General features: G+C 41.2%; 1 protein-coding gene across 1 annotated transcript; it reads left to right on the forward strand.

The window, feature by feature from the left end:
- Positions 1 to 21,074: 21,074 nt before the first annotated feature.
- Positions 21,075 to 21,632, forward strand: LOC116880993 (interferon alpha-2-like). The gene has a single exon (XM_032880500.1). The coding sequence runs from the start codon at positions 21,075 to 21,077 to the stop codon at positions 21,630 to 21,632; it is 558 nt and encodes a 185-aa protein (XP_032736391.1).
- Positions 21,633 to 24,542: the final 2,910 nt, after the last annotated feature.

A 24,542-nucleotide genomic window follows, 5' to 3' on the forward strand; every position in this document is an offset into this window, starting at 1 on the left:
AAAAAAAAAATCCAGCTTCAGGATCACCTGTCCCTAAGAGATGACTGCCCTGATGTTCGTTCGTTCTTTCTTTCTTTCTTCTTCATTCACTCTTGTGACTTATCGTATTTATATTTATATTTTCATATTAAATATTTGCTTTAATTTGTATTAAAATTTAGAAAACATTTCATCTTTTCAATGTATTAAATATGCATTTTTCATAATTAATTCTTATCAAAGACAACTTCTTGAGTCTGTTTTTTTGGTTTTGTGTCTTTCTTTCTTCTTTTCTTTCTTTCTTCTTTTGAGAGAGACAGAAAGAGTATGATGGGGACAGCGGAACGTGGGCAGAGGGAGAGGGAGAGAATCTTGGGCAGGCTCTGTGCCCAGACCCCCATGCAGGCCAGGGGTGAGAGTGGAGGGTCTCCATTTCGTGACCCTGAGAAAATGACCTGAGCCAAAATCAAGAGCTGGACTCTTAATGGACTGAGCCACCCAGGTCCCTGAGTCTGTTTACTCTTAAAACTAAATCCAAGTACTTGTTTTCAAAGCCAACTGGAAGAATGGATGTTACTATTTATCTATTTATTCATTCATTCAGTAATTTCCTATGTAAACTGAGTGTCGGTGTGGCAGATTGCAGAATCACCTTTCAGAAGCACAGCTCAGGAAATCTAACGAGACAACTTCTGTTTCCAAACATTCAGTCTCACTAAGAGACTTACAGAGAGAAAAAATAGTTTTTAGCTTTCAATTATTGTATAGAACTCAAAAAGATGTAAAGGAAAATGATGTTCTTACTTAGAAACTTTAAATACAAATACTGTGGGGTGGAGGGAAGCTAAACATCCTTTGCAGGGTCCCTGGGAGATCCTTACTTACGTAGGTCTTGCTGCTGGTTGGGCTTAAGGGTCTAGACTGAACAAAAAATGCCCTGGGGGCGGGTGGTATTCATTTGAAATTCTTTATTGCGTATCTGGGATGAGGGCAAGGGAGTGCATGTGGTCACTGCTATGCAGGGAGGACAACGGGAAGAGGACCTAAATGTGGTTCTGCAGACCCTCAACATTTGAAGGTCAGGCAAGAGGAGAGTCTGTGATGGAGTGGCTAGTGCAGTTGAAAGGACACACAAGCATGATGACACACGGGGACAGACTCCTGCAGGGAAGAAGGTCAAAGTCGTGCTTGCAGGACAGGTGCCAACAGTCTGTCCCAGGGGCTCTGCAAACAGATGCCATTGGTGACCTGAGCAAGATCTGGTTCAGTGGAATCGGTGGGGCAGAAACCAGAAAGGAGCAGGTGGAAGAGGAAACACAAGCACGGGACTCAGGGCCCCTGTGTACACAAAGTCACTTTGGGAAGCTTGTTTGTGAAGTGGAGGAGAGAAATGAGGTGGTACCTAGAAGGAGAGGGGGGTTAACATCTCTATGCATATATATATATATATATATATATATATATATATATATATATATTGTTTTATGTTTCTGTGATACCTTTTTGGAAGTGCAAGGATTAAGACAAAGAGACTTCAATATAGCCTAAACTCAGATTTGAAAAATTAACAAAAATCTCTAAATGAAACCTAAAATATCATCCACACTCCACAGTATAGGATTTTGCATCGGTTATCCATTCCACCAGTTTGTGTGTGTGATCTTGGGCAAGACACCTAATCCCACTGGATCTTTGATTCTGGAGTGTCTTGGTCTCCCTCCAGACTCTACCTGCCCAAGACACCTGTGTATGGGGGCAAGGACCAGGAGAGGCCCAGGACGCTGCTATGGCGGCTGTGAATGTCTACAAGGCATCACTTGTAGTGTCAGCGGGAGGCAGCTGAGTGTGAAGCCACATCCTGATCCTCCCCCCATGCAATGCTTTGCTGTCACAGGCAGGATGCCACGGATGAGCAGCTCGGCAGAGAAACTGAATGAAGAGAGCTACAGCATCAACAGTAACCTCACAAGCTGGTCAGTTGTCCAGGAGCGCCTTGCACCAGTGGGTAGGAGCCAGGCATTCTCATTCCACCAGGAGGAGACGGCACCTGTCACAGGAGCTCAACTGGCCACAAACCAAAGTGGGCTTCAAGAACCGTGAGGCTGTAAGGGGCAGGAGCAGCTGGAGAACACGGAACAGAAGCAGCTCAGCTACTCTGTGCTCTCCCGGGCTCTCGGCTGCCCAGCTGAAGTACCAACATCAAGTGTGATCCACTTCAGTTGCAAAGTGGTGCGTAGGCTGGCCACTCTGCCTCTGGCTACATTTAAAAGGCCAGTTGCAGGGTGCCTGGGTGTTGGCGGAAGCAAGCAGAGCCTGAGATTGCGAGTACAAGAAAAGGAGAAAAGACTCACTTCGTAGACCACGACACGCAAACCCATCCAAATTCAGGTCTTAGAAAACACTGCTGGCCGAGCAAGGTGTTTCACAAATGTTGTCATCCTCCAGGAGACAAGACTGGTGTGTAACAGAAGTGAGGATCCTGATGACAAAGTGAATTGTACTGTGAATGTCTGGCATGACGGGCGGTGCCTGCATGCCCAGGACAAATGGGAATTGGAGAGAGAACTTCTCTGGGACCTGGCTGAGTCAGAGCTCTCCAGAGAAATGGAATCAGTAGTATGTGTGTATATAGCAGTTTATTTTGAGGAAGTGGTCCATGAGTTTGTGGAGATGGTCAAGTCCAATATCTGCACAGTAAGTCTGCAGCTGGAGGCCCAGGGAAGAGTTGCAGTTTGAGTCCAGATGTGGTCTGCTGGCTTAAGTTCCATTCCTTCCAGCAAGGAAGGCCTTCAGTGGAGTGGATGGGGCTCACCCCCATTATGGAGGGCAGTCTGGTTTGTTCAATATCTAGTAAGGCAAATGTCAATCTCACCTAAAAAATAACTTCACAGAAACTTCTAGAATGTTTGACTAAATATCTGGGGATTACAGCCACACTGACCCATGAAGTTAACCACCCCAAAGGCTTCCCTCAGATTCTCAACAGCCTCTTTGATTAGTGTGGACTGTGAGAGTCCTACCATGTGGCCAGGAGCTCAGGCTGGGGAGACAGAAGGCCTACATTCCAGACTGTCTCTATGACCTTGAGAAAGTTACTGCCGCTCCATGTGCTCCGTTTGCTTCTTCAGAAGATGGGGATAATAGAAAGGATGTCTGTCGGCCCATGCTGTTCACTGGCATGAACTACAGTGACTGACACAGTAGGTGGCGAGAAACAGCTGCTTGGTGAATGCGTGTTGGGGAGCAGCACTCATCTCCCCTCGATTCATGCTGTGTCAAGAAAAGAGGGAGGATCTGGGGGCAGGTGGAAGCTTTTCCCCACCCAGAGATTCAAGGTCCTGAGGACTTCCCTTTGCCCATCTGAACTGGCATTTAAGTGACTGAGCCACACAAGCACCCCTTCCTTGGCTGCTCTAAGACACTTCTCCGAAAAAGGATCTCGGTGGAACTCTTCTGGAAAGCTACCTGACAAAGGAAACCTGTACAGGTACCTGCAAGAGATAAGAGATACAAAGTACTTTTAAAAGCAGAGTGGGGACAGGTGGGCTTGTCATTCGGAGGTCGTTCTGACCTCGAGATATTCTTTTTATCCTAAGTCCAAGGCTTGATTTCACATCCTGTTGTGATTCTCCCTCTTGTGTCACTTCAGCCTGCATGCAGAGCTTGGCATTCCACAGTCCATCTAGGAGGAAGGATGCCTGAAATAACACAACTAACAGGACAGATCAGTCCCCTTTTCTGAAGAGGAAATAGGTCCGGTGCCATGTTACTGCCTCAGCTATGAGCTCCCAATAGAGAATATAGGACCCCGGGTCACAGAGGCTAAAGGTAGCATCTTGTAGGAAGTTGAATTCGTCAAGATTAGCTCCTGAATGCCCAGGGATTAGGATGCAAAGTTAAAAGTTCAAGGACAATTACAGTAAGCTTCACTTATGGATAGGGCTCTGTCATCTTTACACTCCTTTCAGACACATGGTCCCAAGTGGTCCTCACAACAATCCCATGAGATTTGGAGACCAGTGCTCTTTCCAAAGAGAAGTCTGATGCTCTGGAAAGTTAACAATTTGAAACATGTCCAAAGGACCCAGACATTTGCCCCCCAAACCAACGGTCCTTCTGCTGTATCTCACACCACCACCTAGTGGGCAAGACCCATGGCCCAACTCAATCACTCTTCCATTCCAATGGATGAGCACAACAGTGATCAGGATGAGGCGGGTTTCCTTCCCAAAGGGCTGGCCTACCAGGTCATTAGTTTCTGAGGACAGGTTCTAGGAACTGGTGTCCTCTGTGATTGTTGACCTGAGCCCTCACTGAAAAGAGCTACGAAGTTTAATCCACAGAGTCTGGCATTCAAGAGCAGAACATTACATTTAAGCCTCACACTTTTTCTTCCTGCCTCTATGTTGATGCTGAAAGACAAGGGAAAATGGTATGTAAGACAGTCTCACTTTCCTCTGTCTACGAAAGCAGCAGCGGTCATTATTAGTGAATAAGGTGAGTCTACAGTGATGGGAGACCCATCTTCTAAGTTCCTCATTTTTAAAGTGGCTAACGACATTTTCTATTCATCCTTCTCTAAGAAACTCAAGGACTGGTTTTCTGCACGTGGTCCAGTTAGCATATTTAATGCAGGAGTCCTGCTGAAGGAAGCCACACGGTGTCAGGTCTTCGAGATCACGTGTGCTCCATTGATAGGATTGTACTCCGAGGAGGTATTGAGTACTATCCACTTGGAGACTTTCAGAGGCTGAGCAGCTCTTTCCTCTCTCTCTCGTGTTGGTGCTGACACAATAAAGAGGTCTGGCCCAGAGATTCCCGAGATGAGTTAAAACATGAAAGAAGCCAGGGAGATCCAAGACCAGTGATGCCTATCCGGGGAGAGTCAAGGAATTCTCCCAGGGGCACTAAAGAGGAAATAGAAATATTTTCAAATAAAAGGAAACCCCGCCCTGAGATTCATTCCAAATGTCCTCACTTCAAGCTGCTTCTCCTGTTACATTAGTTCCCTCAGTTCTGTCTCCTCACTTTCTTCTAGAGTTCCTGAATTAAGTACCTTTTTATAACCTGAGCTCTTCTACCCATTTCTTCCTTCCTGCCTCCTCTGCTCACATCTCCCCCGCCTTCTCCATTACTAACCCACACCATTCCCCATCATCTGGGAACAGCTCTTTCTTTCTAAGAAACGAGAGCTAGCACCCTTCTGTTATTTGATCACATAGTCTCTGGATCTTCTAGGTTTTCACAGTGCTCTGGTTGTGAATCTAAACTTCACTGAATAAACAGGAGAACTTTTTTTAAAAGAAGTGACCTAGATTCTATGCCAGATTAATTACATCAGACACTTTCTGGAGGCTGAGGAGAGCATAATTATTTTAGAATACCTTTATTTCGAGACAATTTTCAAACTTATGGAAACATTCAAAGAATAGGAGAAAAAATTCACAAATTCCAATCATTCAAAGACACCCCCCCCATACGCCAGTTGTCCTCCCCAATTCCTTTATATTCAAAGAATTTAATCCAGGATCGTGCCTTTCACCCAGTACTCTCGTATTTCTTTTCTTCTCTTAACTGGAAACAATTCTTCAGGCTTTCCTTAACTTTGATGACCTTGACAATTTTAAAAAATGTAGGGCAATGACACTGAAGAGAGAATGCTTTCAATTCTTAACGCTCTAAGAAAAATGAACCACTAAAAAATAGTAATAACAAAAGCAAGTATATATGGGAAGAGTTTGCCTTTGGCCTCCGGCTCCAATAAATCTCAGCCGCGCATTGGACCTATTACCCAATCATTCCACTGCAGGGTTTCGATATTTATGAGATCGCGTCCAGATTGTAGATGCGTATCCCCTTTCCCTGAATTCTTGTCTTTAACCCCAGAAACAAGCCTGGATTTGCAAACATATCCCAGGCAGCACGCTCCCAGTTCGGGCCGTGCGTCCCCAGGAACGCGCCATTCCTACACGTTTGACTCTGCAAAAACACTGCCCGACGAAGCAGAGGATCCACGACATGAAGGATCCGCGCAAACCGCCGCAAAGTTTCCCCTCAGCGGTCAGGCCCGACAAGGGAGAGCTTCCTCTCTGGCCCCCACCCCGATTCCACGCCGTCCCGGACCCCGGACCCCGGCGACACCTCACCCAGGCCAGACCCCCGGCTGCTGGCGAAGCTGAGGTTCTCCCGCGCAGGGAGTGCCAGTTACATTGTATTCGGGCGCCCCCTTCTGGCTGTCGGGGCGCAGCGAGGGAGCCTTGCCTGCGCCGTTAAGTCCTGGCCATGCGCGTTTCTCTGTGGTCCGCTCAATCACAGAACTCAGCGGCATAATCAATTCGCCAACGGTGATGCTTTGGTCTAGCCGCTCCGGATCTGATGGTCGTGAAAAACAGGAAATCACGCTGTTGAGAAAATGATAACTTCTCAGTCACGCCAGAATAACAGGACCTGCTTTAATGTTTTTTTCACCACAAAATAGGTATTAACATCCAGAAGGCACAAGCCACTTGCTCCTGCCGTCGATTCTCAACCTGTCCATACAGGCTGCAATATAGATCTTTATTCTGTTTGCACAGAAGACTACAGTACAGCTTGGAGGAAGAGCTGGTGGTTAGATTACTCCCGAGGCAGTCTGGAACGTCAGGACCAGAAAAAGAAAGTAGAAAATCTTCAGGTTTGTCCTTACTTGGAGAAGTTATCTAAAAGTATTTCCAAGGAATCAGCAGCTTTCTGAAGAAGAAGGAGTAGAGCTGCTGTGCCTTGGAAGTTGTCAGGGGGACAGCTGAAATGTGCTTTTCCCTATTTAATAAATTCCAAAGACAATCAGGAAATAAAATTATCCTCATGACGCTCTAATCACTATATTATTGCTTGTCAAATCAAAGAAAGCAATCTGCACTGTATTTTCTGTGCCAACTGTCAAATATCTGAAGTCAAAACTTTATATGTATAGTCTTCAAAAAATGTTCAGAAAAATAAATAATCTGTTTCTTAAAAAAAAAACTAACCAGTGATAATACATGTTTCATTTATCTTTTCAAATTTTTGGAGGGTATTTATTGTCCCTAGAATCTGAAATATAACTTACGGAAAACCTTCTTCATTATATTATTTTGTTACAGGCTTCTGTCCGTTAAGGTAATTTTAGCTGCTTGAACAGATAAAGCTGAAAATGTCAGCATTTTGAACATAATATAAGTTTATCTTCTCTTTGTGTGATACTTCAATGCATGTGTTCCTGAACAAATGACTCTTCTGGTAGGTTTTCCTTCAAACGGTGATTCAGGGATCCAGTTACTTTCTATTTAGTGCCTTTGCTGTCATCAATATGTGACTTTAAATATGGCTGTGGTGCTTGGGTTTACTCCACTTAGTTGTAAAAGAAAAAAGCACGGTTGATCCCATGGGCATGTTTTCATGGGCCAGAACTGAGCAGAGCAAACATAATTTGCACCCAGGTTCAGCTGGCCAGGATTCACCCACATGGCCACATCTACCTGTAAAAAGACTGGGAAAGGACATCTAATTTTGTGACCAGTGGGGAAAAGATGCACGTTTAAGGAATAATACCATCATTAATTTTTAAACTATGGGCACTAATTTGGTTTTAGGAGAAACAGCCAATTTTCTAGCTTTTGTACATGTTATCCAAAAAACGCTGACTGCAGATCTGATTCCACAAATGAAAACCAGGCAAGGGAATCAACAGGAGAAGGCATGGGCATTTACATTACTGGCCCTTTAAAACGGAGATTCACCTGGATTCCCAAGGGCGTCGGTTAAAGTTGAAACGTACCACTTCTAGATCCCAAGTTCATTTGGGATCCCTCTTACAAATTAGTTTCCTTTCAAGCGCTCATTTGGCTTGAGGCCATGCCAGTTATCCCACAGTCCTCCTTTACCATTCTACCTCTCTGCAAACCTCCAGCTGGATACTTTTGGTATCCTTTTTGGTGTGCTTTTATTTGGCTTTGTTTTTTTAAAGATTTTACTTATTTATTTGAGATAGAAAGAGAGCAGGAGTGCGGGGTGGGGTGGGGGGCACAGGGAGAGGGAGAAGCAGACTCCTCACTGAATGAGTAGCCTGATGCAGGGCTTGATCCCAGGACCCTGAAATCATGACCTGAGTGAAAGGCAGTTGCTTAACCAACAGAGCCACCCAGCGCCCCTACTTTTGACATGTTATTAGCTACTTGGAAGCTTTAGGCTGAGAGATCTTATCCATTCACCTCTGCTTCCTGGGCAATGTATATAGGGTAGAAGGAATTGGTCAGGAGGTACTAGCTCCCATCACTGCCTATGGTGCTTCAACTTGAAGATACCACCTTTAGGCAGCGAGAGCAGCACATACTGCTGAGATCTCCATATCCCCAGAAATCTGGGTGCACATTTAGCAATGTTCTGGGAAAAGGTGGACTGTGTGATCCCAGACAATTACCCTCAGAATCCAACTGCATAGGGAATGAATGGTAATATGCCTGCTCCTCCTCTATTTTTTTTTTTTTTTTTACAAAATCTGTTCACTCTCAATAATGCAGCATAACACAATTAGAGTGGTTGGAATTTTCAGTTAGACTGATTCTTCATCACTTGGTAACTGTGCGGCCTTGGATAAATTGTGTAGTTTCTAAAGCTCACTGTCCTTATTGAAAAGTGTGAACGATAAAAATGATAAGCCTACATTCTTATAGAAGAATTGATATCATAGACATTATGACCAGATAAATTTACAATCAGATGGAAAATGAAAGTAAAAATTTGGACCCTTCGAGGACTGATGTTGGTGTCACCAGCGTTCCTGCTTTGGTCCTCCAAGGGACAAGGGCTTTAGGAACTGGACAAGGTTGCTGGTGATTTTTGCCAGTATTCTTACCTGCAAGGCTATGAGTGTGTTCTTTAGTTTCCAAAATTCATCAATCTATCCTGATGCCATAAAACAGGGCCAATAAGATCTGAATGACAACCATGTGGCAGACACGTAAAAACCCTCACTACAACCCTGGGTAGGAGTTCTTCCTGATGAGAAAATTCAGATGTAGGTTAAGCAATTTTCCTTATAGATCAAACAGGTTAAAAGAGTACCTGAAATTGAAGCCAGGTCGTTCTGACTTTAAAACTAGCATAATCTTTCCCCTTTTTCTATGACAGAGAACACAATTACAAGCCCATCTTCTAAACTGTGGATGACACGGACAGCATCTTTCAAGACAGGCATCTTGTTCAATGTGAGCCGTCTTGTTGGAGTCACAACGGGGACTGATCTGAAGTTTAGAAGGTACTGACCATCCTTGACATGGATGTTCTCATGCCTGGTTTTCCAGTTTGACATCAATCATGAAGACATTCCAGGTGTGACAAAATAAAAACCTAACGATGTTTCAGTTCTTGATGTCACTAAGGAGGTCACAAACATCATCACTGTACCATCTTCCAAACTAGAAGCATCCGGCTCAGCCCTGCTGATATAAGCCCTATCTGAAAACGGAAGTCTGATCACATCCTTCAGTGAATCCGAACACATGTTGGAAGAACTGTGGAAGAGAACACATGTTACTCATTCATCATACTCTCCTCATCCCAGCGTCAGAGATACAAATTCTTAACTTAGGCGAAACAAAGATGGCCATCTCAGTAGAGGGCTGGATGGCGCCTCACCATGTGAGGATCTTTTGGGGCAAGAACATTCAGCTGTCGCGGAGAGCAAACGAGCAAACCATTGTGCTGTTGGTTTCTCAGCCCACCAGACTCCCCTATCTACTACCGAATCATAAAACCCACTCATCCTTGCGCAGGTTCTGCAGTTTTCTCTCATCCAGAATCTTATTGGAGCTGCTATGAGGAATGACTTTCAGATCAAAGTTGGGGGGTGATATCTTCAAAGACACCCATCCACACTGTGGCGAGTGTCAGAGATGGAACTCACAGCCAGTTCGGAATGCATAAGCAGTGTCCTTTTTGCCATTGAATCTGTCTAAACTATACTGTGTCATCAGTCGTCCAAGACTGGTGAAGACCCTCAACACTAATACAGTTTTTAGAAGAAGCTTATTTTTCAGTACGTTTCTCTTTTAAAAGTGAGTAACCTCATGGATGCTACCCTACTAGATCAGTTTCAAAAAGAAACTGAAAAGTTTCAGCAAGGTCAGAAAGTGGGAAAGAGAAACAAAAATGTATCTGGCCATTTATTTGTCATCTACAAGGTAAATAATATATTACCTTATTAAATCTCCCTGTCAATTTGCTGAAACAGTAATGCCATGGAGTCCATCTGTAAATGAATAAAGCAGAACCCCAAGAGATGAAGTGACCCATCAAGGGCACAGCGAGTAGTTGGTAGAGCCAGGAGTTGATCCCAGGTGTGTTGATGGAGACCCTTGTGCCCAAGAGAACTAAGTGAATGTCATGCTTCCTTCACTCCCAGGTGGCTGTGGCAATCAGGATAGTCAAATGCCCACGAGTCACCCTGCATGAAGTCCTGAATTCACGAAGAGCCTCTGCCTTGCTCCCCCTGTGTCTCACGCCACCCCCCTCCCAATTCTCCTCATTCTCCTGCAACATTTGTCTAGGTTATGAGCAGATCTTCCAGCACCAGCATGAATACGTTCAAGAGCCCCTCAGTTATACTGAGATATAATGGACACATAACATTATAGTAGTTTCAAGTGTACAACATAACGGTTTGATATATGCATATACTGTGAAATGATTACTAAATTCAGTTAACTTCCACCACCTCATAGGGTCACAATATTTTCCTTCTGCTGAGGACTTTTTAAGATCTACTCTCTAAGCAACTTTCAAATATATGATACAGTACCGTTAACTATAGTCATCATGCCGTGAATTTTATCCCCAGAACTGATTTCTCTTGTAATTAGAAGTCTGTGCCTTTGGGCCACCTTCACTCACTTGCCCATCCCCCCACCTCTGGAATCCACCAGTCTGTTGCATATTTGAATGCCCTTTGTCTGTATTTACTCATTTCATACACTAATCCTTGAAAAAATACCATTACTGTCCCTCGTATTGGAGATGAGGAAACTGGAGAACATAGCGTTTATGTTATTTGCAAAAGGCCCACTAACAGTGGGTCGCAGAGCTGGGAGTCAACCCTCAAACTCTGGCTCCAGAAGCACATTCTTTAACCACCAAAATAGATCACACAGACTGTCAGGGCACAGCGCAACACAGTAAAATGGGACGTGTTGAAGAGTAACCGCTGACTTCCCACAGCACCCTGCCTACAGTTTCCTCCTACTCTTCATGGGCAGCTCAGAACACTATGGGGAGGAGTGAGGTTTTGAGATGGCCAGGTTTTTGTCCAAGAACCAGAACTGGTAAGAAGGAGTCAGATGGGATCTCAGGTCCAAGAGGGTCTATTATTTTCTTACCCATTTCACAGAAGACAGCAGTAAATAGAGGCCAGGATTAAATGTGCAATGGTCCCCTACCTTGAGTAAGCCCTGCTAAGCATGTTGCCTGTGTTTGGTGTTAAAGTTGGAAGAAATTCTAGACGTGCCTTGTCTCTGTACTGAATGTTTTGATGCAACATGGCACGGAGCCTCAGAATTCTTGGGGTCTTGGGTGCCTGGAGGGCTCAGTCTGTTAAGCGCCTGCCTTTAGCTCAGGTCATGATCCCAGGGTTCTGGGATCGAGTCCCACTTCTGATATCTGATGTGTAGCACATGAAGGTTATTGCTTGGGGAGGTGGGTGAGCAAATTTACATAACAACTCAAGGATTCTTAGAGAAAACAGGAACCCAAAGCCCAACCCCATTTGTCCCAAGATTCAGTTATTAAAACTTGGTTATTGTCTTGGTGTGGTGCTTGATACCGCACAAGTCAGCCCGCGGATATCAGAAATACTTACAAACAAAAATGCTTATGAAATATAAATGTCTCTTTTTGGTTTAAATTGACTGTTTATACACTCTGCCAAGTCTATGTATAAACTTACTTTGGAAGAAGATGACTATGTAGGTCTAAAAACATATATTTCATGTTACTCGTGTCACTTATTATAAATTAGAATTTATTTTGCTTCACTTATACACTTGTCTCTTTGTTTTTAAATGGGCAGAATCAAAAATGTTCTTTTATTTCCAATTTCCTGACTTCTTCCCTGCTGGAGGTCTTGGAAGGGAGCTCCGGTCTCTGAGCCAGAAATTGACCTACGTGCAGCAGATGGCACTGTAACACCAGATTTCCATACCTCTAATTAAGGCACGCAGCGCTCCCGACTCAAAATGAGACTCGGAAGGAAGCTGAGGGCCTGGAGAACAGAGAATGAATGTTGCCTAAAATCTTTATTCTCTCTGGTCTAGCTTGATCCCCAGTCCAGCATGGGGTAGTAAATCACCAGAGAGAGGCCACTGAAGGCCGACAGTAACAGACGGAGATCGTGGAGGGAAGGAAGCCCTGCGGCTTAGACCCTACTCTCAGAATAACTCGATTCATCTGCCGCTTTGGTTAAAGGTTGGAGGGAGCCACCAAAAATGGGTAGGCCACATGGTACACACATAGATCTTTCATTTGTTTCCTTCACTGTAAGTGTACCTTACTGCAGTTTCAATATGAATCTTGAAAAACATGTCAGAAATATAATGTCTATTAATGGCAATAATATGATTCTCAAAGATGTTGCATTCCAGGATGAGGGCCTTCTTCAGAGCCAGTTTAGTAAGTAGTAAGAATATCAAAGTCATTGTTTTACAGTCATATGCTTCATCTTAAAATTGTTTATTTGTTTTTACATTTTTATTTATTTATTTATTTATTTATTTGACAGAGAGAGAGAGGGGGCATACAAGCAGGGAGAGCAGCAGGCAGAGGGAGAAGCAGACTCCCCACTGAGCAGGGAGCAGATCCCAGGACCCTGGGACCATGACCCAAGCCAAAGGCAGATGCTTAACAACTGAGCCACCCAGGCGCCCCTCATCTTAAAATTGTTTAAGGCAAGTTGATTACCACCTGACGACCAGAGGACCCCTGAGGACGTCCAATGATTACATTTGGAATACTGACACTTATTTCGCATGCTGGATCCAACTTACTGCCATTCTAAGAGCATTTTTTCTTCTTTTTCTAAAATAAGAAGTTGGGGCACCTGGATGGCTCAGTTGGTTAAGCAGCCAACTCTTTTTTCTTTTTTAAGATTTTATTTATTAGAGAGAGAGAGAGAGGGAGAGAGAGCACAAACCAGTGAGGAGAGGCAGAGGGAGAAGCAGACTCCTCGCCGAGCAGGGAGCCCAAGATGGGGCTCGATCCCAGGACTCTGGGATGATGACCCGAGCCGAAGGCAGACATTTAGCCGACTGAGCCACCCAGGTGCCCCAAGCAGCCAACTCTTTATTTTGGTTCAGGTCTTGATCTCAGCGCTGTGACACGGAGCCCCGCCTTGGGCTCTGTGCTCAGCATCTAGTCTGTTTGTCCCGCTTCCTCTGCTCCTCCTCTTCCTTGCTTTCTCTCTCAAATAAATAAATTCTTTAAAATCAAATAAAATCCCAAAGTCAATTCCTATTCACTAACTTTTTAGACCTTCTCATCTATTTATACATGCACATAAATTCACATGCATATCTATGTATGTGATGTCTCTTACACTTATGACGCTGACTACAAGCAACGGTGCTAGTAAGAACTGGGAGTAAATACTAAAATCAGTTAAAATTAATTTTCAATTAAAACTTAAAAATTTATTTCTAAAGTATTGTGCAATTTTTCACTCAAAAATTAAGAGAAAATTTAAATTGTTTTAAAAAAATATACTATCTTCGATAATAATTGGGGCGCTGGAGGGAGTATGACAAGTGTCAAAAAGGTAAAAGTAATACAGAAAGTATAGCATAAATCAACACATTTGAAAACCAAACACATATGCTTAAGATTATAAGTATAAACTGCTTAAACATCCTTATTAAAAGAAAAAAAAACTCTTGTTTGGTTTAAAGCAGAAATTTCGCTATTACTTTGCATAGGGAGATAAGCGTAAAATCAAATAATACTAAAATAGTGCAAGAAAAGATGGGTGAAGGCAGAGCAAGAAAACACAATGAAGAAAAGTGTTTAGAGGTGGCAATATTAATATAAATGAGTTATTGACAATGATTAATAATACTGATACCCATGAGAATTGAATGAGTTAAATTTGAGAAGAAGGGTCAACATACATAGGACACAAATAGAATCTGTGATTAAATTATAAACGGCATGGAACTAAAATTCAAATAATATAAATCACTAAGCAAAAATTTTTAGCAAAATATAGAAATGTGAACAGAAACATAATGTTAGCATTGCAATTTTATAAAGCACAATGTCTATAAAATAGTTATAGAAAAATAATAAGGATGGGTAGAATTAGAAAATATGATTTAAAAGAGTAAATTGGTGGCTAAGACTCCAGGGCACTATAATTTCTTTCAAACATTTATAAATCATTCACAAAAGTCATCCTATATTAAACTACAAAGAAAATATTAAAAATTCCTTCAGAGCAAAAATACTGTAAGTTGTACACTCAGATCACAATGTCTGAAATCAATTTTAAAATAATTTTTAAACAATCAACTAGATAGTTAAGATCACACTGACAAATTATAGTCAAGTCAGGGAGAAAAAAATGAGAAATTTAGGAATAGCACCATTAAAATTTGCAGAAGCAGTCACAGTTACACACTGAGATAAACTGACAGCTTTATCCAACATATGAATTGAAAATAGACTGACCTCACTTATTAAAGTCAATAAAAGAATTCTAAATAATATTAATACACTGTATAAATAATAAAAGCTAATGTTTATTGATTTTTCACTCTGCAGCAGGGACTGTGCTAGATACTTTACAGAAAGTATTTTTATCTTCTCAACAATCCCACCATGCCCTTAAATAATACCTTATTCTCCATTGCATATCCATAGATCATACTATTTATTGAGCACCTACTGTTTGCAAGAGCAGCAGATGACAGAAGCTATTAAGTAGCAGAACTATGATTCAAACTCAGTCAGTATTTTCCCAATTCCATATGCTTTCCACTGTGACAGAATTCAAAATCACCTGAATAACCCAGTACATCATGATTAAGAGACTATCATAGAACTATAAAGATGATTTTGTACTAGAAAATATATTTATGTAATGCATTATTTATCACACCAGAACTTAAGTGGTGGTTTCTTAAGGCTTAGTTGCAATGTGGAGTCTAAAACTAAAACAATAAACTTTTGAAATTCTATTACAAAAAGAACCTACCAATCTGACTTACTCTTTGAACAGATCTCCTTTACCCATGTGTAATTTTGTAATAAATGCATTGGTTATTCAGAAAATATTGCTTCACTGTGCTATTCTGACATTAAAAATCTATATATATTTCAGTTACTATAACCAAGGGCTTTATTTGTTAATATCACCATTGTTGTCATCACAAAAGTCTTTTTTTTAAAGATTTTATTTACTTATTTGACAGAGAGATAGAGAGCACAAGTAGGCAGAGCGGCAGGCAGAGGGAGAAGGAGAGGAAGAAACAGGCTCTCCACTGAACAGGGAGCCTGATGCAGAGCTCAATCCCAGAACCCTAGGATCATGACTTGAGCCAAAGGCAGCCGCTTAACCAACTGAGCCACCCAGGCACCCCACAAAAGTCTTTTAAGTATTGAGAAGTTGTCAAGTTCACAGTGGTAGGTTTTCAAAAATTTTAATTCTCTATTGAAAGTTTATAGGTTATCATTGGCAACTAACGTTTTTCTTGAGTTACAGGTTCACTTTGTAAGTATCTTGAGAAAATGTTTGTCACGTGCCTGAGTCTGAGTAACCCTAGCTTGTCTGTCATTCTTTCAAGTAAAAATGGATTCTGTGAAGAGTGGCTAGTTTAGCTGACAACTCAAACAATTGTAGCCGTGCTTTTCCTCAAAACAACCATCATGCATGTGACAGAAGTTCTTGTCACACAGACTCTTAAAAGACATCACAGAGGAAATTCAAAAGATGTGTACTCAGAAGACTTAATAAAATTAATGCTCTTTCTATTTCATCAAGGGCATTATTAAGTTAAACTGGCTTTCCTTTTACTTCAAGTATTTTACAGTAAAAAATATAATAATTCCTGGTACATTTTGGTGCCACTGCCTTGACTGACATGGGCACCAGGAGTTTTACCCACCATTGTTTTTGCTCCATCAGTGCAAGTTGTCAATGTGGTGAAAAAAAGCAAATAATGTCTTGGTATTATTATAAAAGTAATTTTGACATCATGGAGCCCCTTAAAAGCATCCTGGGGACTCCTAGGGGCCCACAAACCACACTTTGAGAACCACTAGTCTGATGGATTGTTCTGCACCTGCTCTTGTCAGGCTACTCTCTTGTTTTAAATCCTAAAGTAGCTTTCCTTGGCTCCTAAGATAAAGTCTAACATCTTTGACATAGTCTACTGTTGGACCTCTTTCTGTTTCTCCAGTGTCATTGCAGGCCATACTTTTCATCTGTCAACACAGTGCACCTACTCTAGTCTTTTTCACTCTTTCAAATGTACCAGGCCCTTTCCTGCTACAGGGCTACCTCCTCCCCATGCAGTTGCTTTTTACCCGGGAAATTTTGCCCTCCATGTGATGCTTAACAAACTCCTACTCATTTTTCTAGTCTCCTACTTCATAGCACTTCCCTGGGGAAAACTGAAAGTACTCTAAATGAGCTACCCAGGAAACTCACTGCCATACCATCTTTTATGTCTGTGTAGCCCAGATGCCAAATGTAAATGCCTAATTATATCATAACTACTGCTTTAATGGCTATGTCTTTTGTTCCAACGTACTCCAGTGAAACTATGCATCTCATACTCAAGACTCTATCCCCAAGGCCAATGAATGAATGAAGGAAGGAAGGGTACCACATATTTTTATACTTAGTTTGCAGAATTAGGGCTTTGGAGAAAGTCTATAAAAAAGAAGAGAAGTGTCTTAAATTTAGTAAGTCAAAAACCAACAATTTTTATTACAGCTCTGAAACAGGTCACAGCTAATGGAGCTCTTGGGTTAGAAAGTCATCATCAGTAAATAAAGTACTGAAGTACTTGGCAAGCCATTGGTAAGTTCCAAGAAGTCCTTGTGGTGGAGATGGTGAGATATTGTCCAGCTTCTCTGAAAATCTTCTGTCTCTAGGTCTCTTAGGTATTGAGTGAAAAGTTGTCATTTTCTGAATTTCCTTTAGAACTTTGTGCTTCCCCATTTTGGGCTTTACTTTCTCATCAAGGGTCTGGAAAGTTGTCATCAGTTTCAAATCTTTCTGTACTCCTACAATTGAAGTAAAATTTATCCACTAAAAAATCAGAAAATTAATTAGAAATTAGAAAATTAATTCAATGGAATGCTTACCATCTTTACAAAATCTACCTTCAAACTAATGATAGAGCTATCTAAGTCTTTTTTCCTCATGTTAAGAACAACTTTTAAGGAAGATTTACCAGGCTTCCTTTTAAAATCTTCTTTATTCCCCTTCTAGATGACTCTCTTGGAAGTGTTGATCAGGTGTGAAACATAACCCGATTTGTGTATACACGGATCTCACCTTATTCTCTGCTGAAAAACATTTAATTTGTCAAATTTGATTTTATTTACTCTGCTTAATTGAGACAATTATTGAACATTTACTGTGTGCCAATTATTACACTGAGCCCAGGCTATACCCAGATGATTAAGCCTCTAATCTTGCCCACAAGAAGAGTAAAATGCAACCTCTACTACCATGGGGGGTGTTCAAGTTGTTAGAATGTGTGTTTGCTGTTTTGTGGCAGCTTCTTTGTGTTAGCCCAAACCATCGTATTAGTCTGGCAAAGTAATGGTTAAACCACCCTTGCTTTTCTTTGCTATTTTTATGGAATTATAAAATTGTTGCCCTTTCTTTTTTATTTGCCTTTTCTCTTTATAAAAGTGGTCCTAACGCTCCCCACAATTTTTTCTATTTCCACTTTGAGGTTTGATGCAAAAGCAAGGAAGGGAAAACGTAAGAGAAGAGAAGATAAAACACTTCCTGTATGATTTTCAAGACATCAGAACTTGCCTCTCTCTTTTTCACATTCCTAGAGAGTAAAAGGAAGCGGTAATAAAAACGTAATGCACAAAAGGCAAATGGAAAGTAGATGCTGAAAATGAAAGGAAAAAAAAGTGGCATCTCCTCTGTCCAAATGACGAAATGTTACTTAAACTACCCAAGGGATCCCGAGCTCTGCAGAGTGACAGACTCAAACCAGCCTGTGTGAGACAAGTCCCCAGGGAGGGCAGCTGGCCCTTTAAGGCAGACTGTTACCGAAAGTGCTAGCTAGTTTTCAGCTTTGCTGAATCGGAGAACCCATCTATCTAGCTATTTGTCTGTTGACTTTTTTTTTTTTTTCCACAGAGAAGATCAGATTCCGAAGATTAGTCATACCGATTCACACTCAAAAGAGACTAGGTTATAGATGCGAAGGCCACATTATTAACGTGTGGGAGGTTGGCTACTACCCGGAAGCTAATAGATGTCAGTCATTTGGCGGAACACTACCTGTCACATAAACCCATGCTCATGTTCACACAAGAGATGAGATTAGAAATAAAAATGTATATTAGTGAGCTGAGATGGAAGGGAAGGGAGGGGAAGCAGATCACAGCAAGGAAACCTCCATCTGGTTCCCACAGTTGGATGGGTTCATTTTCTCTGTGTGGTAATGGCTAACAGGTGTTGAGTGCCTGTTTTGCCCAGGCATTGTTACAGGTACATGACATCATCCTGTCTTCACAACAACCCAGTGGAAGGGATGTGGTTATCATTTCTGTCGGACAGAGAAGAAAAAACGAGGAGCCCAAGGTCACACACCAGAGCAGAGGCTGGAGCTATACCATGAACCCCAGCAGTGTGGTCCCAGAGTCACCTGGCCTAGCCACCAGATGGGGACTTCTCCTCTGATGATCCTTCCTCCTATCTAAGATGGACACTTAGCAAGTTCTTACCCTCCGGTTGCCATTCTTAGTGACCAAAAAGCACCATCTGGAGGTGCCCGGGTGACGCAGTCGTCTAAGCATTGGACTCCTGGTTTGGGCTCATGTCACAACCTCCCAGTTGTGGGATCCAGCCCCGCATCAGGGTTTCTGCTCAGAGCAGGGTCTGCTTGAGTTTCTCTCTCCCTCTCCCTCTGTCCCTCCCCACTGCTCACGCTCTTTCTCGCTCTCTAAAATAAATAAATCTATTTTAAAGAACACTATTTGATTATCTCAGAGACTTAACAATATACTTGAAAGGCTACTGCTCCCTTTTTCACTTGCTAAGTAAGTTCCAGTCCTATCTTCCAAATGACATGTTATGTTGATCTCTACTGGATCTTTGGACTCCCCTGTTCCCATCTGAAATATTTTCAGAAATTATCACAGAGGTTAAAGCATCCATTTTAATGGGTATCACTTGAGTTGGTCTTAAACTCACTGAAGATATTGTTTGGAAAACAATACTGTAGAATAAAAGTTATTCTGACTATCCTTGCTTTCAGAAGACTATCATTTTCTGACACAGTGCCCAAATTTTAGACCTACTCACTTTTTGGAAAATATGGTCCTTTTTGTACTTGCTATGGGACAGAAAGCTCTCTGCGTGCCTTCACTATGACAGACACTCAAGATACACATTACTGTCCTCAGGGAACCTACAGTTTATAAGGGAAGTCAGATATTAAATCATTAAATTGATTAAAATCCATCAAATTAAATTAAATTGATTAGATTAAATTAATTACAAGCAAATGGAATATAGCCAAAGAATGCTTAAGATTAAGAAGTAATATGGAGGCAGAACACTTTAGCAGTGAAGTACCACTTGTATAATAAATTGTGGCTTTTTTTAAAAGATTTTATTTATTTGACAGGGAGAGAGAGATCACAAGTAGGCAGAGAGGCAGGCGGGGTGGGGAGGAAGCAGGCTCCCCGCTGAGCAGAGAGCCCAATGCGGGGCTCGATCCCAGGACCCTGAGATCATGACCTGAGCCAAAGGCAGAGGCTTAACCCACGGAGCCACCCAGGCGCCCCTAAATTGTGTTTTTTAGGAAGTTAAGCAGCCCCTCTGCGTTTTTGGTTTCCTTATCTGCAAAGTGTAATTACAGTAATTACCTCATAGGGAAGTTGTGTAGTTTAAATGAAATTCTGTTTGTAAAAACACTTTGCTAAGAGCCTACATCTAATTGAAGATTGCTGCCATTAATATTATTAAAATATCTGTATGTTAAAGATTCAATGAAGACATATCATGATAAGCCTGGAATATAATTGCAGCCCCATTAGCCCAGAGTGTGTGGTGGGATATCATTTGTCAGTGGAATACCTAAGGATAAGAGATTATCTGGATTTCCATATAATGACTAAGGCAAAGTTTTTACTGTGAAGGGTTATACTTGGTAGAGAGCCAGAAGAATCACACACATGCACTTTGCACTTTGCACACACGCACACATGCACCTGAATCTTTTAGGGAAACCAGCACCTAGCAAAGGGCTTGGCAGACCATAATTTATTTTTGACAAATGATATCTGCAAAATCGATTCCCTAACAATATCTTCACTAATCAACTCAAGCGATACCTTCGAGGTACATATACAACTGAAACTTTTTAAAGGAGGAAAGTATAAATAAGGAAAAAAATAAGAAAAATTGAAATCTCCTGTTTTATAAGCTTTTTTATATTTCCTGCTGACCTGGAAAGACAATCATTTCTTGCGTACATAATTCTCCCTTTTCTGACTTTGTCCATGCTTTTCTTCCTAAGAACAACCTGGCACGTGTGAAAAATATGAAAAAATATGTTCCAATGCTGTGTAAGTACTGCATGGGCACACATGGTTGGAGTCCCCCATCTAGGTACTCATGTTAATAAATGTACATTTTTAATTGACTTCGTTAAAAAAAAAAGAAGAAGAAAAGAAAAGTAGAAAGGGAAAGAAAAACACGACAATGGAAAAACCCAGAAAATGGAAGTTTCTATATTCACTATTTAAACGGCACTCATCAACCAAAGTTCTCAGAGCCTACTGAGACTTCCTCTTCAGGCAGTCCTGCAGAATCGCCCCCCCCCAGCTGCCTAATGGCCCTCTCCATCTCTGTGCTGCTGGCCCTGGTGATGCTGGGCTCCAGCCCAGCCCGCTCTCTGGACTGTGTCCTGCATCCAAGCCATGGCAATCTGGAAACCTTCACACTGTTGAGTCAGATGGAGAGAATCTCCATTCTGTCCTGTCTGAAGGATAGGACTGACTTCAGCTTTCCTCGGATGCTCGTGGATGGGAACAAGTTTGAGAAGACAGAAGCCACAGCTGTCACGCATGAGATGCTCCGGCAGATCTTCAGCCTTTTCAGCCAAAGGGGCTCCCTGGTGGCTTGGGACGAGACCCTACTGGACAAATTCCTCGCTGGACTTCATCAGCAGCTGGATGACCTGGAGACATGTTTGGAGGAAGAAAAGAACACAGAACAGTTACCCCAGGGGAGTGAGAACTCCAGACTGGCTGTGAAGAGATACTTCCGTGGAATCAGTCTCTATCTTGAAAAGAAAGAATACAGCCGCTGTGCCTGGGAGGTTGTCCGGGTGGAAATCAGAAGGTGCTTGTTCTTCGTCAGTGAGCTCACAAGGAAACTCAGGAAATAAAGAAGATGTTGAGTCTGAAAACTCATCTGGTCAACTAAACGCCTGTTTTCTAGGACTCAACGTGTCATTTTCATCTCTATCTTTATGCCGGAAGAAAAATAAATAGTAACAAATGTATGGGGTTATTACAAAGTTATGTAAATGTTGCAAGTTGTTTAGAACAAAGATATGCACAATTCATCTGCAATAGCTTAAGATCTTTTGTACTTTTTATTTATTTAAATTATTTGAAATATTTTTGCTGTTTATACTATTTAAATATTTATTGTTCACAAACTACTTGTTTGGTATTATGTTTTGCATAAGACTACGGTTCATTTTTAAGTTATGGGAAATAAAAGCAACTCTTAAAAATCAATTTTGCTTGCACACACTTTTTGAGTGAAAACTTAACCCTAAGCCTGATCTCAGAAAATAAACCAGAAGGTTCCTGAATGAAAAAGAACAAGGATAGCCCAACATGGCTAGTGGAAAAGCCAATGCTAACATTCATACGGAATTGCAAGTGACTTCAAATTGCCAAAACAACCTTGAAAAATAAGAGCAAAGCTGGAAGGTTCCCATTCCTGATTTCAAAACATACTACAAACTACAGTTATCAAAACCGTGGGATACTGGCATAAAGGTAGACTTATAGACCATTAGAATAGAATTGAGAACCCAGACATAAGCCTATATATCTATAGACACTTGATTTTTGACAGGAGTATTAAGACCATTTAATGAGGAAAGAACAGTATCTTCAATAAAATGATGCTGGGAAAACGGGATATTCACATGGCAAAAGAAGGAATCTGGATCTCAACCTCACATCATATAGAAAAAAATCCAACATGGATCAAAGGTCCAAATATAAGAGCTAAATCTAAAAAACTCTTAGAGAAAAACTCGTAGAGAAAAATAAATCTTGAATGACATTAGGTTTGTCAATGATTCCTTAGGTAAAACACTAAAAGCATAAGCAACAGAAGGAAAAAAAAGATAAATTGAACTTCATCAAAACTAAAATTTTTGTGCATTAAAGGACACCATCCAGAAAGTGAAAAGCAATCTACAGAATAGAATAAAATATTTGCAAATCATATATCTAATAAGGGTTTAGTATGCAGAATATATAAAGAACTCTTATAACTCAACAATAAAAAGGCAAAAAAAAAAAACTAAAGAAAAAGGGGCAAAGGATTGAATAGAAATTTTTTGCAAAGAATATTACACAAAGTGACAATACTAATATAAAATGATGTTCATTATCATTAGTCATTACGGAAATGCAAATCAAAACCACAATGACATACCACTTCGTACTCACTAAGATGGGTATAACCCAGTAATGGAAAATAGTGCCGGTGAACGTGGAGACATTGGAACCCCTACACATTGTTGGTGGGAATGCAAAATGTTTCAAATTCTGTGGAAAACAGTTTGGGGGTTCTTCAAAAAGTTAAACATAAAATTACCATATGGTCCAGTAATTTCACTTCTAGATATATACCACAAAAGAATTAAAACTGGATATTCAAACAAATACTTGTTCACATATGTTCTCAACAGCACTATTCATGATAGCAAAAAGTGGAAACAACCCATCGATGAATGAATGGATGAACTGTTGTGTATTCATGCCATGGAATACTGTTCGGCCATAAAAAGGAAGAAAGTATTGATACGTGCTACAATGGGAATGAACCTTGGAAACATTATGCAGAGTGATAGAAGCCAAACACACAAAATCGCTAATTGTATGATTCCATTTATATGAAATATCTAGAATAAATAAAATCAGAGAGACAGAAAGCAGATCATGGTTGCCAGGTGCTGAGAAGGAAGTGGAGTGAGGAGTGATGACTGCTTTATGTGTATGAATTTTCCATTTGGGGTGATGAAAAAGTTCTAGGTGGCTCTGTCAGTTAAACATCCAACTCTTGATTTGGGCTCAGGTCATGATCTCAGGATTGTGAGATGGAGCCCTACACTGGGCTTCGGGATCTGCTTAAGATTTTCTCTCTCCCCTTCCTTCTACTCCTCCCCGCCCACCCCTCAAAAAAAAAAAGTTCTGGAACTAGATTATGGTGATGGTTGCACAATATGGTGAATTGTACTAAATACCACTGAACTGTACACTTTAAAATGGTTAGCTGATATAGATAACCGTTTTTTCCTCTGATCATTTCCCATGTTCGTCTTCCCCGAAGACTGCAAGTTCCTTAAAGATGAGGAAATACTGGATCCTTTAACCGAACTCAGCTAGTCCAGAACTTTGAACAGAGGCATATTTACTTGACTGCTGAGGAACTGGTCCTTTAGAGTAGTGATCCTGACTTCCCCTTTCATAGTGTCTTCTCCTGTTTGCAGGGCAGTGTAGGGAGGGCCTAAAGACAGTTAATAAAAGTAAAAAAAATTAAATCCATATATATAGTAGTCGTGTTGACATAGTAATCAGAGTTTTTACGAATGCTGCATTATTCCCAATTTTCTCTAGTGTGCTAGTCTTGTCTTCTCCTTTGGACATGGTATTCTTGCAGAGGGACTCTTCTTAGCAAGTCCCATGGTTTACTGCAAGTCTTGGGCAAGTTGCCTAACCCTTCTGTGGCCCAATTTTCACGGTTGTTTTATGGGGTTCATAATAATGCCTACTGCAGAGACTTACAAGATTAAAACGGGTGCAAAATGCCTAGCACAAAGGAATCACTCAGAAGTGAGACATTTGTTACTTTCATTTTTATTAACTGTGCATATAGTAGTTACTCAGTAAATAATTATTCACTTCCGAGTTTCTTATGGTAATTATTTAAAGAAATTTGGGTGCCTCTTGACCTTTGGTTAATGTCTCTACATTTCAGGAGCTGGGAAGAAAGAACTGGTGAACAAGAAGAGAAGCTGGCAGTAAACTTACCTCAAAAACCAAAGAAC

The sequence above is a fragment of the Lontra canadensis genome, unplaced genomic scaffold (genome assembly GCF_010015895.1).
Source record: "Lontra canadensis isolate GAN:19392208 unplaced genomic scaffold, GSC_riverotter_1.0 scaffold70, whole genome shotgun sequence".
NCBI lineage: Eukaryota > Metazoa > Chordata > Mammalia > Carnivora > Mustelidae > Lontra > Lontra canadensis.

What these genes read in the sequence shown, in the direction of transcription:
- LOC116880993 (XM_032880500.1), top strand. Translation starts at nt 21,075, where the DNA reads ATGGCCCTCTCCATCTCTGTGCTGCTGGCCCTGGTGATGCTGGGCTCC.